This window comes from Rhipicephalus sanguineus, chromosome 3, assembly GCF_013339695.2.
Source record: "Rhipicephalus sanguineus isolate Rsan-2018 chromosome 3, BIME_Rsan_1.4, whole genome shotgun sequence".
Lineage (NCBI taxonomy): Eukaryota > Metazoa > Arthropoda > Arachnida > Ixodida > Ixodidae > Rhipicephalus > Rhipicephalus sanguineus.
In genome coordinates, this window is record NC_051178.1 from 60298658 (window position 1) to 60314553 (window position 15896).

The window sequence follows — 15896 nt, forward strand, 5'->3', positions numbered from 1 at the left end:
AAGTGAACAGCTACTGTCCATGAGCTAGGCTTTCGCACGACATTGTCTGCGAATAAACCCGTGTTGTTTACCAAGAATCGGACGCAGAATTGACGCAAGAACTCTGAACCACAGCGGTTATCCGGTAAGTTTTGGCTTAATTACCTGCTTGACCAAACTGTGTAATAACATGACAACAGTTGGAACTTTTAGGTGTAACTATGTTAATGGATTGACTTTCATCCCAGCTACCTTGGCAGTTCGCGAGGCTTGCTGACAACGTGACCAAGCAGTGATGTGTAAAACCCCGCACTCCATTCGAAACCAGAATCCCACTCAAACTCTCCTGTTCACGAACGTGAGCGAAATGTTTTTAGCTGCGCATGAGTGTTTTGCCCTCAAGGAAAACCACGCGGTCAAGCAAGTTCAAGTACCTGGTAAAAAGAAGTCCTGTGGCTGAAAATGCCGCGAGCAAATTACCATCGTTGACGAAGCTGGCTTGCCCAACCGCACTTTCTCGACCCATAGCTCCCTTCTCTTGGCATCAGTATAAGCGTTCGGGAAACGATGGATCGAGATGTCAGGGCTTTTCCATCTAGCCGATGTACAGAATGGCACGGAACAATACACATGGGAGTTGCTTTTGAAGAGTGGCTCGGGCGAGTACGTTGCATCTGCTTGAGAAGCATCGGTAAACGCGGTAAACCCTGTTAACGGGCAACCCGGCATCGCGCGATTTTGGTCTCGGTCTTCCATGATTTCGGACGTAGCCTCCACGATCGGCTCCGGAAACGTGCAGCAAATCGCGGAGGCCACGTTACGAAGGAAGCGCTTCGCGATGCAGCCGGGGTGCGGCGCCTGCTTCGTGATAATCGTGTGAACTAAAATCAGTAAAACTGGTAAATGTCACTTAATGAAATGACCAAGTCAGGGCAAGCTCTCTAGAATCAGCTACTGCATACATGCGACTGTAAATACGTGGCCCGCTTGACAATCTAGCGTGCGTTTTGATTACGGTTATTTGACACTCGCTAATGCACATCCATCGAGATTTGAGCTTGAACTGCGACTACACTCGGCGAAGACATAATTCAAGCTCATGCATAAGCCGGCGCACGTAAGTGTAATTTTAGTGAGCTTCAAACAAGGCAGCAGTCTGCTTTACGTTCTCGGCGGACGAGAAAGATGGAGTGTCGCGGTCAATTTCGCACAAAACGAAGTTGTCGGAATCGTCGGCAGAGGCTGCTGCCGTGCTTTCGACAGCGTCGCCATCTATTCGCGAGACTCCGAAACTGCGTCATCTCGTTTCGTTTGCGGTCGGTGTGTCTGCTTGCATCCTCGGCTGCTGGTTGCGAAGTAGTCGCCCAAATGCATCATTCAACGCTAGTATTCCTTGGTATGTTTGGACACAGTTGTAACGGTACTTCTTCTAACAGATCGCTTGAAACGAGGCTCTGTAGTTAACCGTGGAAACGTGCACTGGGGCAACACTTTGAAGGTGGTAGTGGTGGTAGCAAATGCAGCACCGTTCGCGTCACATGATTGTTTCGCTTACGGCCGGTGCGGCTTTGCCCGTTCGTTTTTATACTCATCCTCGAGTCATTTCTCGCTGCCTGGATGGCTCCACGCAGCGTTTCCATACCCGCTTTACTTGCATGTAGAAAAGAGTACACACTTACCACCATTTACCAAACTTATTTAAGCTGTTTGCCTCAAACACGGTCGGCGGTACGGTAAGTGCTGCGAGTGTTATATCACCTAACTGCAGTTAGAATGCAGTAACAGCTATCGGCGCCCTTTGCAGGTGCTAGCGGATCTGAAAGGGTCTGAAAATGCTATCTCGTAATGTGCGGCGCGCTTTGATTCAGTCTGTACCAGCGCAAGCTGACTAGTAAAAAGTTACTCTGGGCGCAGGGGTCTTTAGCCACTTCTTAAGTTGTCTGTGCGTCTCTTTTGCAGGTCTACTCGGCGCAGTATGTGCGACCGAAAGAGTCTTCGTTCCGCTTGCTCCTCAGGCGGTGAAATTCGTGTCCAGCGAGACTATCAAGTCGTCGCAAATCGGCGATGTCCTGTCAAGCATTCTCGGTTTTACCGTTAAACCGGTAAGCGTAATGTCTTCATAATCATCTGTTGGGCATTTAATACTTCTGTATTAGGGAAGGTGTGCCAAGGAATTGTCAAGTAGAACCTAAAATGGGCTTGCAAAAACGTAGAATAGATTTGTACCACTGGCAGAAATAGCCTATTAAAAAAAAAAATCCTGTGGACCGGGGCGTCCAGCCCGATTTGATACATCTTGTGCTGCTTTGTCTTCTTCAGCTGCTCGCGTCCCCTCATATAAAACTTGGCATGTGGTAGACGAGGAATACTATTCACCGAAAGTTCTAGTTTCACTGGAAGACAGCTGTTTTTTGTACAGCATTTGCAACAATATGCCAGAAACAGTTGCATATACAGGTACTAGATGCAAAGGTTTATAAACTTAATTCCCGCAAACTGAATCACCATGGCATCGATGAAGTCCTGGTATATATGTTTTTTTTGTAAGGCTGTACTCTAGACTGGTCTCACGAAGCATCGTGAAACTTCAGTGGTTGGTCTTCATAAGTTTGACCGAGCAGTATACTGGTAAGGCCTTGGTACTTATTTGGTAACACTTTGCTAGTTATAACTTTATGAGAAGTCAGTCTGAGATGTTAGCGGATTTGACAGTCTTTCCGAGTATGCTGATGTGTCGAAGTAACATCGCTCGCATGTTTAGAAACTGCCGGAACGTATCTTCATCTCTGTCTAAGAGCAAACATTCAGCACTTTTGTTGAAAGAAAGCCTGCTTTATGCTCCAATATGTTATGCAGGCAGTTGCACCTTAGGTCACGCTAATAGATAGTTGATTTATATAGCCTGAAGAGTTATTGTGACGTTACTTGAACCCACCTACTGCAGTGATTCCGTAGCAGTGGCATTCTCTTACAAGGTCGTAGGATTCAATCAATTTTTCGAACAACATTACAAGCACTATGGAGTGTGCCAATACGGGAAGTGGTTATATGCACTAAGATTGGCTAGGTTGCATAAGCATCGCTACTTTGCCAGTTTCATTGGTTAGTCCGTGTCACTGGGGGTCCAGTAATCTGCGACATTCTGCTTTACATTTCGCACGATTTTACCACCATCATTAGTTGTTAAGGGGACAGTATTTTCTCCTTAACAGCTCTAGGTAATGTGACCTGAACAGAAACTTCACGTATAACATCATAGGTAGTGTGGCACATTGGTGTTGGCCCTGGCTGTGGCAGTATTGACGCGGGCAAAGTATTGAGTAATGTGAAGTGGCGCAGTGTAGCTGGCTGGCCCCCCATTGATATGGACTAACCACTAACACTGTAAAAGTAGCGGCACTTATGGAAATATGTCAATCGTGATGCATATAACCACTTCTGGTGTCGGTGCACTCCGTAGTGCACATAACATTGCTCCAATCTTTATTAGTGATACAGCGAGAGAATACAGCACAGGGAAATTTCTAGAAATATGTCTCAAAATTATAAACTGCAAGTGAGACCGCATAGTTAATACTCTACAAAAACTACCCACTGTGCTAATCTAGTGGATAAGGTGTGGCACTGCCAAGCTTGAGCGCACAAATTTTGTTCATGGTGGCCGTGTTTCAGTGCAGGTGATATAAAAAGAACACGTGTACTTATATTTAGATGCGTCTTAAAGGAACCCAGGTAGCCAAAATTAAACCAGAGACCTCCACTGTGCTTCCTCATAATAAGGTCCTGGTTCTGGCACCTAAAGCCCTACAATACGAATTTACACTAAAAAACTGATAAGTGAACGCATGACAAAGAAATAAACTGAAATGTTAGACATTGCAAGATTGGTGCCAAATACTTGAGTGGTTAGCTTAAAGGGACACTAAAGGCAAATATTAAGTCGACGTTGATTGTTGAAATAGCGGTCCAGAAACCTCGTAGTGCTGCTTTTGTGCCAAGGAAGTGCTTATTTTGAAATAAAATCACGTTTTTAGTGGTCCGCATCGCATTAGCGCGCTTCAAATCTCCCGCCTGAAAATACGACTTTCATACGTCACTGCTGCCGTGCCCAACGTTGCCCGCTTTTACTGCGCGACCGCCGACACTAGTAGCAGCCGAGTGGAAGTCGCGGAACCCACAGTAGCAACAACGGCGCTGCGGCAAAGACTTGCTCGGATGGGCACATTCAAAGCCTTCACCAAGTTGCGGTTGGTCTCGTAATCCCGAGTACGAAAGTGCAGCGAGCACACACGCAGAGGTTTTGACTGTTTAGCACACTAACGCAATGGCATGAAACTAAGCCACTTCGAGCGTAAGGGTTCATTCCGCGCCACCAAGTGAAAAGACACACCGGTTTCCTTGCTGCAGCACTGGCGTTGTGCACCATTCGGGCATCCGGCAATATCACACGCATGCGGCATTTTGTCGAACTTTCTGTCAGAGCGACTTTCACGAGCGCGCAAAACACGCACGGCAGTACGCGATCCCGAAACTACCACTGAGACGGGCGAGGCGCAGTTCGGCGAAAACGGAACCTTTGAACCACGCGCGCCGTTCCCCATGGCAACGCCACGGAGGTTTTGTTTTCCATGAATCAAGCGGAAACGAACAAACAACATTTTATTACGTCTTTTGATGCTCGGAATGTTCTTTTTTTACTGCTGCTAGTTTGATTACTAGTGATTTATTGTAGGCCGACTTCCATACGTCATCGGGATCACTTCGAAAATGTCCCACTCGTGGCGCTCATCATGTGATACATTTAGCTTAATTTCTCGGTAAGTAGGGCACTGCTGTTGATAATATTGCCGTTTTAGAAGTTGTCATACATTGGGCTTTCACTCTGACATAAATTATTATTTGCCTTTAGTGTCCCTTTCACAAAAATGCAAAGTTGTCAAATTTAGCTGAGCACAACAGTTCACATTGAATGAAGTTTTTTATCTTTTGCCTAAGGGGGGATGTTTACAAATATGTACGGCATTATTACTCTCAAGTGTGAGTGAATTGCACAATGAAGTTATGGGGGCATCAGAGACATTGCAGAGTTGGTTCAAAACATTCCTTCTAGGTATGGGGGAAGGAAACTGTACCCTACTACCTAGTCTAGCTACCTTCCAAATCCAAACTGAGCTCACAGGCTGCATTGAATTCGTTGCTGCCTTTGTATCTGCTTGGTTAACCCATTTCTTTCACTGTGATAGGTGTTCAATAACCAGAACACCTGCTGACATATCGAAGCTTGGTGATGATTAGCTCTTGATTTCTGTCTCACTTACCACAGCATACCCACACCCTCGTGTACAGTACGGTCCACTCCTACAGGGAACACACCAGCGCATGGCCAGCGGCCCGCGCGGCACTTACTGGTGGCGAGATTTGTAAATGCGGTGCATGCACGTACAATCGCCAGGGTAGTGTGTGCCCAGCTTCGTCTGCTACTTCTCCGTCCTTGCGCTAGGCTAGTGCTGAAAAGTACTGGAAAGCAGTCTAATTTTTTTTTTGTGGTGCGATTAATCTAGCCAGCATTCTGCTGCTCGTTGGGTGTTCAGCAAGCAGAAACAAACTATACATACGGTTTTGTTTATTGCTGCAGTCTTTCGCCAGATTTAACTCGACTGGGTTCTTGCTCGCTGAAGCAATGTGTGCGGAAGCTCCTTAGATCAGATATTTGCATGCGATCGAATATTTGGATACATATATCAAGTGGACATGCTGTTTCATAAAGTTTATTCTTTCACATGAACACATATACACACTCTAATAAGGCCTGCATAGAATGACACATGAAGGTAAACTTTGAGGGAAAAACTCATTGATTATATTTTTGCAGCAGTGGGTATTATGGGGCAAAATCTTGCCGCAAGACGTTTGAAGTATGCAAAGCTGGCGTGTTGGCACACGTCCATACTCTGTAAAATGAAGAACCGCAACCTGTGCAAGAAAAACGGGACCAAGAGCTTCTGCAACTCAGTGTCAATGCTCAGCAATAAGCCAGTCATACATTTTTCACGCACTGCTCACAGTAACCAGCCACTTTTCATAACAGACAAGACAATTTAAGCCAAAGAGCATACTAAGTTTACCCTTCCGACCATATATTAACAGCCTGTTCAACAAGCAGAAAGCTTGTTCACACTGTGAAAAAAAAAAAAAAAAAAAAAGAGGGAAGGATAAGAGCTTGCTAGTGCACGCTGAGCGCTGGGGCAGAGCTGTAGCAGACAGCACAGTGCATGCGCCGCCTTCATGAATCTTTACGCATGCGCTGCATTTGCAAATCTTGCCAGCAGTTAGCGCTTCCCAGATCACTGGCCATGGGCTCCTGTGTTCGCTCTAAGAGTGGATTGTACTGTGCATTACACGTTGAGAGCATAGGCTGTTAAAACTGCCTGCAGCATTTATGGCTCTCAGTCACTGCACGCTCTTTCGAACCGCAGAATTTTTTGTGAACGTTCCTGGATTCAAGCTTCCATTACAGTCTTCGCCAACATGGGGCCTAAACAAAACCTGAGGGAGCAACACAAAGTGGGGCAAAAGAATTGTCACGCCGAGCAAGAACGACTTTGATATGGTTGAGATATGATGGTTTGCTGTTTGTATATTCCAAAAGTGCATGCCTGATCTGCTTTGGTTTTTTTTTATCAGAAGAGAACCATGGTGCATCGTGATGCCTCGTGACATTGTGCTTTCCTCTGCGTCAGTTTGAATGCAAATTAACTTTGTAAGCCATCTGTGTACATCTACGAGTACCCACCTTAGCAGCACACAGTTCTAGAGCAGGATTACACATTTAAAAAAGCATTCCTTGCACTTGGAGTCAAATGACATTTTCATTGTGATCATGTGGCAGCGTAACAGATTTTAATGTAACAAAGCTCCCGTGGCGGCATAGTAGTCTTGTGTTTCAAAGACATCTCGTCATAGATTATAGAGAACACAAGGCATTTCAAATCTTGGGATGTTTACATTAAGGGCAATATTGCTACATCAGTGTGTACAGGTTTGCACAATGTACGCACATTCGGGATTATGTGTGCTTCTTATTTATAATATCGAAAAAACATTGTCTGGGCAGCACAAAAATAGAATGTGTACACTTAACATTTGGAACCAACTTTGTTTACAAATGGCACAGCATCCATTATGTATGCCCAAATATTTTGGCGCGTCTGGTAACGTGCCTTCATGTTGTTTCAGTCTGACCCCTGGAACAGCTTGGCGCCTGTGAACCCTTTCAAGGTCCCCAAAACAACCCTTGTGCTGGACTTTGATGGCTTCGACGGCGACACTACGCTGGACGTCTCGGGCAAAAACTTCCCACTCGAAAACGTACGTTCACTTGCGTTTTCACAGCTTGCAGTAGAATTTAAATGCTGCTGTGGATAATGGCGACCGATGCTGGGTAGTGTTTATCATTTAGATAAATGTAGAATCACTATCCATTAGCATGTATAATCCTTGCTGCAGTTTAAGGTTTGATATTACGAAGCAAATTACAGTGCAGTGGAGGTAAAACGTGTGCAACTGTTAATTAGGCTTTTTCTCTCAAGGAATTCGCTCATTCATTCACATTTGGTGTGGTGCATGAACCACGATACTAATTTTCGATTGTTGTGGAGTTGTTTCAGAAATGTAGAATATCAAATGTACTATCGACTGTATAGAGGAGCAATGTGTTCTGGTTCATCATAGACAGTGAACGGGAGGTGCTTCTCGAAAGCAGTGTTCGGTCATCTAGTAAATAAATTCTCACTCTGTGAAGGGGTAGTTCTCCCGCTCCAGCGTTTTGACAAGTACGTCTGAATCAGTGGCGTGCTACGTTTTTAAATATTTACATTTAAAATTTGTTATCTTGTGAAAGCTTATGCTTTATTACTTGAGGTGTGGCTTAGCTATTGTGAAATTAGACGACAAAACTGACCTGGTTGTGTCAATTGCTTTTGTCTTTGCAAGACTGAGCCGGTACATCATTTGCATTGTTTGCCAGCAAAAGATCGAAATGTGACTTCGTTGCCACAGTTGTTTCAGAGAAATGGCAGTTTTCTTGAAGGAGATTAGTTCGTTATAGGTTTTTACTGCTCTGTAACTCTACGTGAACGGAATGTGATTGTGTGGCTGTATGCCTCACTTGTGCATATTTCTTTTGTAGGACGTTAGCCTCCAGCAGCAACTGGAGCTGCTGTCCGAGAGAACGCTGGAGAGGTTTGCAGAGCAGGAACCGGTGGTCCTCTACATGAAGACAGGCGAGAAGGTGCATTGACTCTTATGAATTGTTGATGTGGTAGAGTGGTTATGGTGCTCAACTGCCGACGTGAAGATCGCAGGATCGAATCCCGGCTGCGGCGGCTGCATTTTCGATGGAGGCGAAAATGCTTGAGGCCTGTGTACTTAGATTTAGGTGCATGTTAAAGAACCCAAGGTGGGCGAAATCTTGCTCCTCGCGCGACTACTCCCCCGCCTCCCTCCGAGCGAATGCACCCTCTGAGCGACGGAGGGTCTCTTTATGCTTGTTAAAGACAGGCGGGGCGTTTCCTGTCTGCTTCTACAGCAGGCCTCCTGAGCGGAGTGATGGTATCGCATGCACCCTCCGAGCGATGGAAATGGCCTGGCTCGTTTGATCTCTGCTTCGGTTGCATTCGTCGCCCCCACTCGTGCGCTTTTACCTGTGGTAGAACATAAGATGCGCGGGGGGGATCTTATTCATTTGGACTTCATACGGGAGGGACATGATGGCGACGGCAATAACCTGTCGAAACGATCCATATAAATGCCATCGCAATAAAACTTAACTAAGTCCGAGCAGGACTACTGAAATCCATGTCATGGTAAGCTTGTGCAGGAAGCTCGAGGCAATGTAGCGGCACTGGGGTGCTTACTTGGCCATTGGTACAAGTCCAAAAAAATGAGTTGCAGCGTGAACAACGGGATAAGATAGAGACTGACTGATCACTAGTCCATCTCTGTCTTGTGCCATTGTCACACTGTTACTCACTTTCTTTGGCAATGCTACCCATATGTCGCTGTCGCATCTTTTCTAGCTTATGTGGGTCCTCTTCACTAGATAATGCTGGCCTTTTTTGGTACTGTAGAAGGTTAATTCCTCTTCACTGAGAAAAATAATTGCACTCTTTGTGTGAGGATTGCAACTCGTGGCTGTTTTAACTGGCACACTTTAATAATTTCCCGCCGTGCCCTTTTACCAAGTTAGTTGACTCGTTACCATTCCCCGCGACTGCAGCTGTACGGTGCCAAGATGGCCTATCCAGAACTGCTGCTGACCGTCTCACCGGAGGTGGACAGCCGCCTGAAAGAGGCCGTCAAGGATGCCGAGCTGGCCAAGGTGCTCCGTGATGGCACATTCAATGTGTCCCTGCCTGGAGACGACCAGTTTGCTGTCGAGCTGCACACAGCCAAGCTGATGCTGGAGCAGGTATGGCAGTCAGTTCAGTGGCGTTATGTGAAAGAGACTTGCTTGAAACAAATTTAATGGAGCCAGCAGACGGCATAGGAAGGCATAGGGTACACTATTTGTAATTTTTAACTGTAGTGTAGTATAACTAGGGACGTTCAGCGCAATAACACGGAGCCACAAGAAAGAGACGCAGAAAACACATGCGCTAGCTTTACCAACCCGCCCAACTCGCCGCACTTGTAGTGTAGTAATTTATACATTAATGGAAAAGAATTAAAATGGACAAAAAAAAACGTACGATTGGTCCCTATCGTCTGTAAGTTGTTTGGTGATGTTTCAGCCAGTGCACTTTATGTAGAGGTACCATATTTATTCGAATCTAAGCTAATAGTTTTAAGATAATCATATACCAATGAAATAATCATATACTGGAAAAAAAACAACAACCAGAGGTTGTAGGTTCGTCCCCTACTCTATGCAGGTTTTCTTTTTCTTTTTGGCCACATTAATTTCTTTTCATTTACATCGTAATTATTACACTACAGTTAAATGATGTCACCTGCGTCAACCTTGGCTTCATTGTCTGTCGGCCTAATTCGGATGTGTCTAACAGTTAAAGAAATGAGCCCCTTAGTCAATTCCCAATTCCCCTTCATTAGAAGCAAATTTCGTATTTCTGACTGTGTAAACCATATTAAATAGTCCTGTGCTTTCAAGCCAAACACTATGAAAATTATGCAGTGGTTACCTTGCCACGTGAACACACAAAACTAAGGCCTACATTGCGGACTTACAAAAGTGTACAATTCTCCAGCATTTTTTTAATGCGATAGTGTTAGAAAGCTTGTTTCGCAGAAATATCAGTGTCGGCGTTGGTGTTGGCGTCATGGGTTGCGAGCAAAAATCAGCGTTGTCCGTGAGTGAAAAATATAGAAAGATGCAAATAAAATAAATAATAAAAATCTTCAGTTTGAGTGAGAATCGAACCCAAGCATTCTGCGAGGCAAGCAGGTGTTCTACCACAGAGCCACACCATTGCTTGAAACTGCTTTGCAAAAAAACACCATACGAATGTCATGCAGTGGGAGGAGTCTCCTTAAATTGCATGCAATATTTCGTGGCATAAGTGTAGAATCGCGCCAGGTTTAAAAAAATGTGAATTGCACAACAAGCTGGTGTTTCAAAGGCCCACCCATTACAAAGCGCTCAGACATATTTAATCATCATCATCAGCAAAAGCATCAACAAAGGGAGCAGCTGCGTAGGTTTGCATGTTGCCTAACGGACGCGTAGTGGGCCCTTTGCTGATTCGCAAAAGGAATAATGGTGTAGTGGGCACTTAACAACTGTACTTGCAGTAGGCGTTCTAGGATAGTTTGAAATGGCTAATGTTACACACACAGACGTTTGTTTCCTTGCAACGCGGTTGAGGCATCTACTGAGAACCGAAGCCAGGCTAGCAATTGAGAAGGCCATGTGCACGGGGCCCGATTACGCTGTCGTGTTCTACTCTCGAAGGCTGAGCTCAAGTGTCCTCCAGGATTTTTATTTTAGTGTTGATTGAGATGCAGTGGCTGCTACGGTGGCATATTACATTCTCGCGTGGGCTTTTTACAAAATTTCTAAGTTCATGAAGCAAGTACATTGAAGCCTCGTTAATTTGAATATACATTCAATTATTGAATGGATCAAGAAAACAATAAACAAATGTATGCTGCATCAACATTGCTACGTTTGCTGAGGAAACCTGCAATTTCATTGTTTCGCACAAAATTGACACATTTGCCATGGGTCTCATCATATCAGGACGAATAAGTGCTTTCAGCATGTGCAATGTGTGTTCGTTCGTGTGGACGTGCTTCTCACCGCTTTGGGCATATGTCCTGTGAGGCATATATCTAGGGATGGGCGAATATTCGGGCGTTTCGAATATTCGAACGTATATTACAGTATTCGAATTCGCTTCGATACGAATTTAGATTATTCGAAATTTCGAAGTATTTGAAATGAACGAATATATGTATACATTTGATCGCACATAACCCCCTGTAAAGATGGTTTCACTGCAGCGTTTGGTTGCTGTGCCGTGAAACAGCCCCTCCAGGGGAAATCTGCACTGCCGCAAAGCCACACTTCAAGGTTAAATGTACATTTTTTTTTAAGTTTAAAAGCGTGTTATATGGGCTTATATGTGCTAAGTATAGTCATTTTTAAATTGTAACCTATTGCACCACTTATAACCCTACTGCTATTCAAATCTTGATACTATTCAAGGCTGCTTCCACTTCATTTCAAACCAAAAAAGTGACGTTCACTCATACCTAGTTCCAATCCTTAAAAATATTGTGCAAGGGTCATGACAAAAATGCCCATTTTTAAAAATAATATGCGGTAAATACTATTCGAACTATTTGATTCAAAATTATTCGACCAAATCACTGTTCGCTTCGGATTCACTTCGAACCTCAAATTCACTATTCACCCATCCCTACATATATCCTGTGAGCATAACTCACGGGATATATGTAGTGACGTCCATGTTTGAGCCACGGTCTAATTGCCTTTCACGTTTGATGGCTTCTGCAGTGCTTTTGAAATAGCTTGCCTTTCACTGAACTAAAATGAAGCCACTGTCCGCCACAACCGCTGGAGATGAATTCAGGCCCGCTGTCATTGCTATTGACCACGCAGTGCTGAAGGCCAGTGCAATGTCGGGCAAGCCACGCGCTGAAAATGATGTTCCTCTTTTGAGTTTCTACAGATGGCTTCGGTTGACCTGGCTGCTTTGATTCCATTAGATAGCAGTGTTTCATTTTTAAGTGTTGTGTTACAGACTTGCAGCACTCTTTGTTGACTAGTACACAGCCAAACACACACGACAAGTGAGTTTGGTGGCAGTAAGTCTATCACGTGTATTTGCTAAAAATGTCTGATTTTTCAGTTAAAGGGGTGGTGCCACCAAATTTGTGGCTTGCGCGTTGTTTGCTGCAAGTGTTTCCTATAGCTCCAGGAAGCATGATGCACGCACCAAGATTCATGTATTCTCGCTAAGTAATTTAATATCGCCTTTTGATGTGGACAACTTTCGGTTTCGGTTTCTGGACGCTGAGAATGAGCAGTGACGTAGAAGTGTAGGGGGCTTGGTCACGTGATCACACAAGGCTGTGACGCACTTAGCCAGGAAGCGATCGAAACTCTGCGAGTGATGCAGCAACCGATGCTTTGCTGGTACTATAGTGAACTAGAATATATTCTAGATTACTACGGCCGGTACGTACATTGTGGAGGTGGCGGAGGTCCGGAGGTCACTCACGTCACTACTGCAGATCTGGTGTGATGTCACTACAACTATCGTTGCCTTTCCTACAGAGCTACGTCAGAGTTGGCGCGCTAGCAATGGGTTTCTATCGGGAGAGTGGGCGTTTAGGTATACTTTGGAAGTGAATTAAAAATATATTCTAAAACGTTTGCTGTGTCCGACCCTTCGTGTGGAATGTCCTTGCACACAGAGGAAACCCACAACAGGCTTGTTATGGCCTCGAAATTTGATGGCACCACCCCTTTAAGGATGATCAAATTAACGGGATTCTACTACTGCAGCACAGTATTAGGTGTGTCAAGAATAAAGGCAAGTTTGGTAAAGGAAAGTGTTGCATGTGCTTGTTTCAAATGTATATATTCAGGACAATGTGATATGTGCAGTTGTGCACTGTCCATCCATTGTCTGTGTTAACACTCAACTCTATCTATACAGCCCTTCATGCAGAAAAGAGTAGGGGCTGTAGTTGTGTATGCGTGCCAACTGTAGGCGTGTAACCGCAGGTTAATGTGAAGTGTTTTTTGTTGACAGTGATGAGGTAGGTGAGTTCCTATCGATGATTGTATCACTGCGATTTTGGGAAGCATTGTTCAAATGCTCACCTTCAAAGTTTACCCAGGGCAGTAGCTTAGCTTGTAGCATGTCAAGCTGCTAAGCTCGAGTATTCTGTTCTTGTTTTTGCTCAGAAGCCACCGCGGTGGCCTAGTGGTTACGGTGCTTGGCTGCTGACCCGAAAGATGCGGAGTCCATCCTGGCTGCAATGGTCACATTCTAATGGCGGCAGAATGCTAGAGGCCCTTGTACTGTGAGATGTCCGTGCACGTTAAAGCACCCCAGGTGGTCGAAATTATCCACAGCCCTCCTCTACAGCTTGCAAGGAAAGAATATTGATGCGCACACACATAAAAACACGGACTCAGGAGACTCGGATGAGCGCAAACATTCAACTAACATTTATTTTTCGTCGTGTCAACAATATATGCCCGCACGGGAACTTTTGGAAGCCTTTTTTATCTCCACTAGAGGAAACGCGTGTGTTAGCCAGCCTTCTGTTTCCTGATTGCATGGTGAAAAGAGATTCTTGCGTGGCTTTTTGTGATCTGACAAGTGAAAAGCGATTAGCGTTGTGACCACGTGACGGACGGCATATATTGTTGACACGACGAAAAATAAAGTTAGTTGAAAGTTTGCGCTCGTCCGAGTCTCCTGAGTCCGTGTTTTTATGTGTGCGCACATCAATACTCTTTCCTTGCAAGTATGAACCAACTCGCCCAGCAGCAAGTTTTATTGAACCATATCTCTACAGCTTCCCTCATGGCCTGTGTCGCTTTTGAATGTTAAATCCGACATACCAACCAACCAACCATTTTTGTTCAGCATAGAAGTTGTTTCTTTTGGATTTAAACATAATCCCATTGAGTAGAAGTGTTTGGCTGATGGCTCTCGTTTTCCTCCGCAGCTGTCCCGACAGGCAACCAAGGGTGGCACAGCTCCGAGCGTGGTGTGGCTAAGGCTGAGCGGCCTCCGCCATGTCGTGGATCGCTACACCGAGGAATCGTACCAGGCCTCTCATGCCCTGCGGCTCATCCGCGAGTTTGTCGACAAGGTTGGCTCTCTTTCGGTGGTAGCTCTTAGGGTTGATACTAGAGCTGTGTGAATATCACAATTTTGAGTGCGAAGCGAACTCGAATATTAAAATCTGAGTGCGAATTGAATCGATTATTTTTCTAATATAGTTGTTGAATATTTTTTAAATACTTCGAAGCGAAATTACAGAAAAAAAGTTGCAGAGGATCCCTAGGCATATTCTTATGAGATAGCAACATGAAAGGGCTTCTTTTGGCTTGGTTGGTGAAGCACTGGAGGGATGGTGTTCCCTAGTTGTCTTATCAAGATTGAGGCAATGCAGAGGCTGAATTGTATGTATTTACATGATTTAGTGCAACCAATGTGGTGTCGGCAACAATTTACATGCGGAAGGAAAAGATGCTGTTTTTTCAACTTCTCCTCATCCTTCAACTTCTGTGGAGGCCCAACTAATATGTTGGACAAAGGTGCGCTCCCTTCGAGTCCGGAGTTCCTAATCTGCCCCATAGACATCAATGTATAAGAACATCTGAAATTTCGAACGCTGAAACTCTTCAGCGTCCGATTTTTCGAACTTTCTACCCAAATTTCGGGTCCGAAACGGCATTAATTAAAGCCCCCACCTCTGAACTTTCGTGAGTGAATCTGTTTGTGGCTGTAGCAGAGTCCGAAAGGCAGCTTTGCTGTAATGCCAGATTGTAATGGATTGAGGCACATAAAAAATCTGAAGGGGCCACTGTCACGGCACAGTGCGGCGATGTCTTCACGAATAAGCACTGGAAATGCACGGAGGCGGGATGGTGGCAGGTGGCAAACACGCCCAGCATTTATGATAAGCATCTTAAGCTAACTAACTGCTCAGTAATGCATGTGGCCTAGCGCAGTGGTGTGCGCATAAGCCAAACACGCCGTGCCACCATTCATGCTGCCTCCTTTTGTGAGACCACTAAGTACACCACACAGACGTGTTGCTTTCATGGATGTAGGCAGCTCGCCATCGCTGCGCCCGTATGAGGTCAGGAACGGAGTGGAGTGGGCATCACTAACACTTTCATGACAAATGCGTGCATTTACAGTACAGCAAGCGCCCCGGCAATGACGGCTTAGTTGGAACCATCGCATTCATGCAACAGCAAATGCTGCGAATGGGTGATTTGGCGATGCGGGTGCGCATCATTCATGTGTGCACACGCATCGGGGAAAGCTGGATGATTTGTCCACTCTTCCGCCATAGTCTTCGTGTTCCGCATCATCGTTTCCAAATCCTCCATGCGCGAGAGCTCTAATCTAATCCGAACTTTGCTGGTATCAGCGGTACTCATCACGACGCTCAAATCTGCAATTGGTGGTTGACACGTGGTTAAGCGGGGTTCACGGCTGGTGCCGAATGTATTCGAGAGAGCCTGGGCATGCACCAAAATGCCTGATAAGCGTACTGGGAGGCATTAAAGCTATTTCGGACATGGCTGTGGCGATTTGACCGCTTGAGCGGAATAAAAAAGAATGATTTCGTTTTTTAGGACGATTTCGCGGCCGCTAGAGAGTCAGAAAAATGGACGT

General features: G+C 45.1%; 1 protein-coding gene across 1 annotated transcript; it reads left to right on the plus strand.

The window, feature by feature from the left end:
* Nucleotides 1–1241: 1241 nt before the first annotated feature.
* On the plus strand, nucleotides 1242–14355 carry LOC119386666 (renin receptor; the record flags this gene model as incomplete). Its single annotated transcript, XM_037653960.2, is given in 6 exon segments — nucleotides 1242–1375; nucleotides 1939–2081; nucleotides 7216–7347; nucleotides 8168–8269; nucleotides 9257–9448; nucleotides 14209–14355. Coding segments are annotated over 6 exon segments (744 nt in total), but the record flags the coding sequence as incomplete, so codon positions are not given.
* Nucleotides 14356–15896: the final 1541 nt, after the last annotated feature.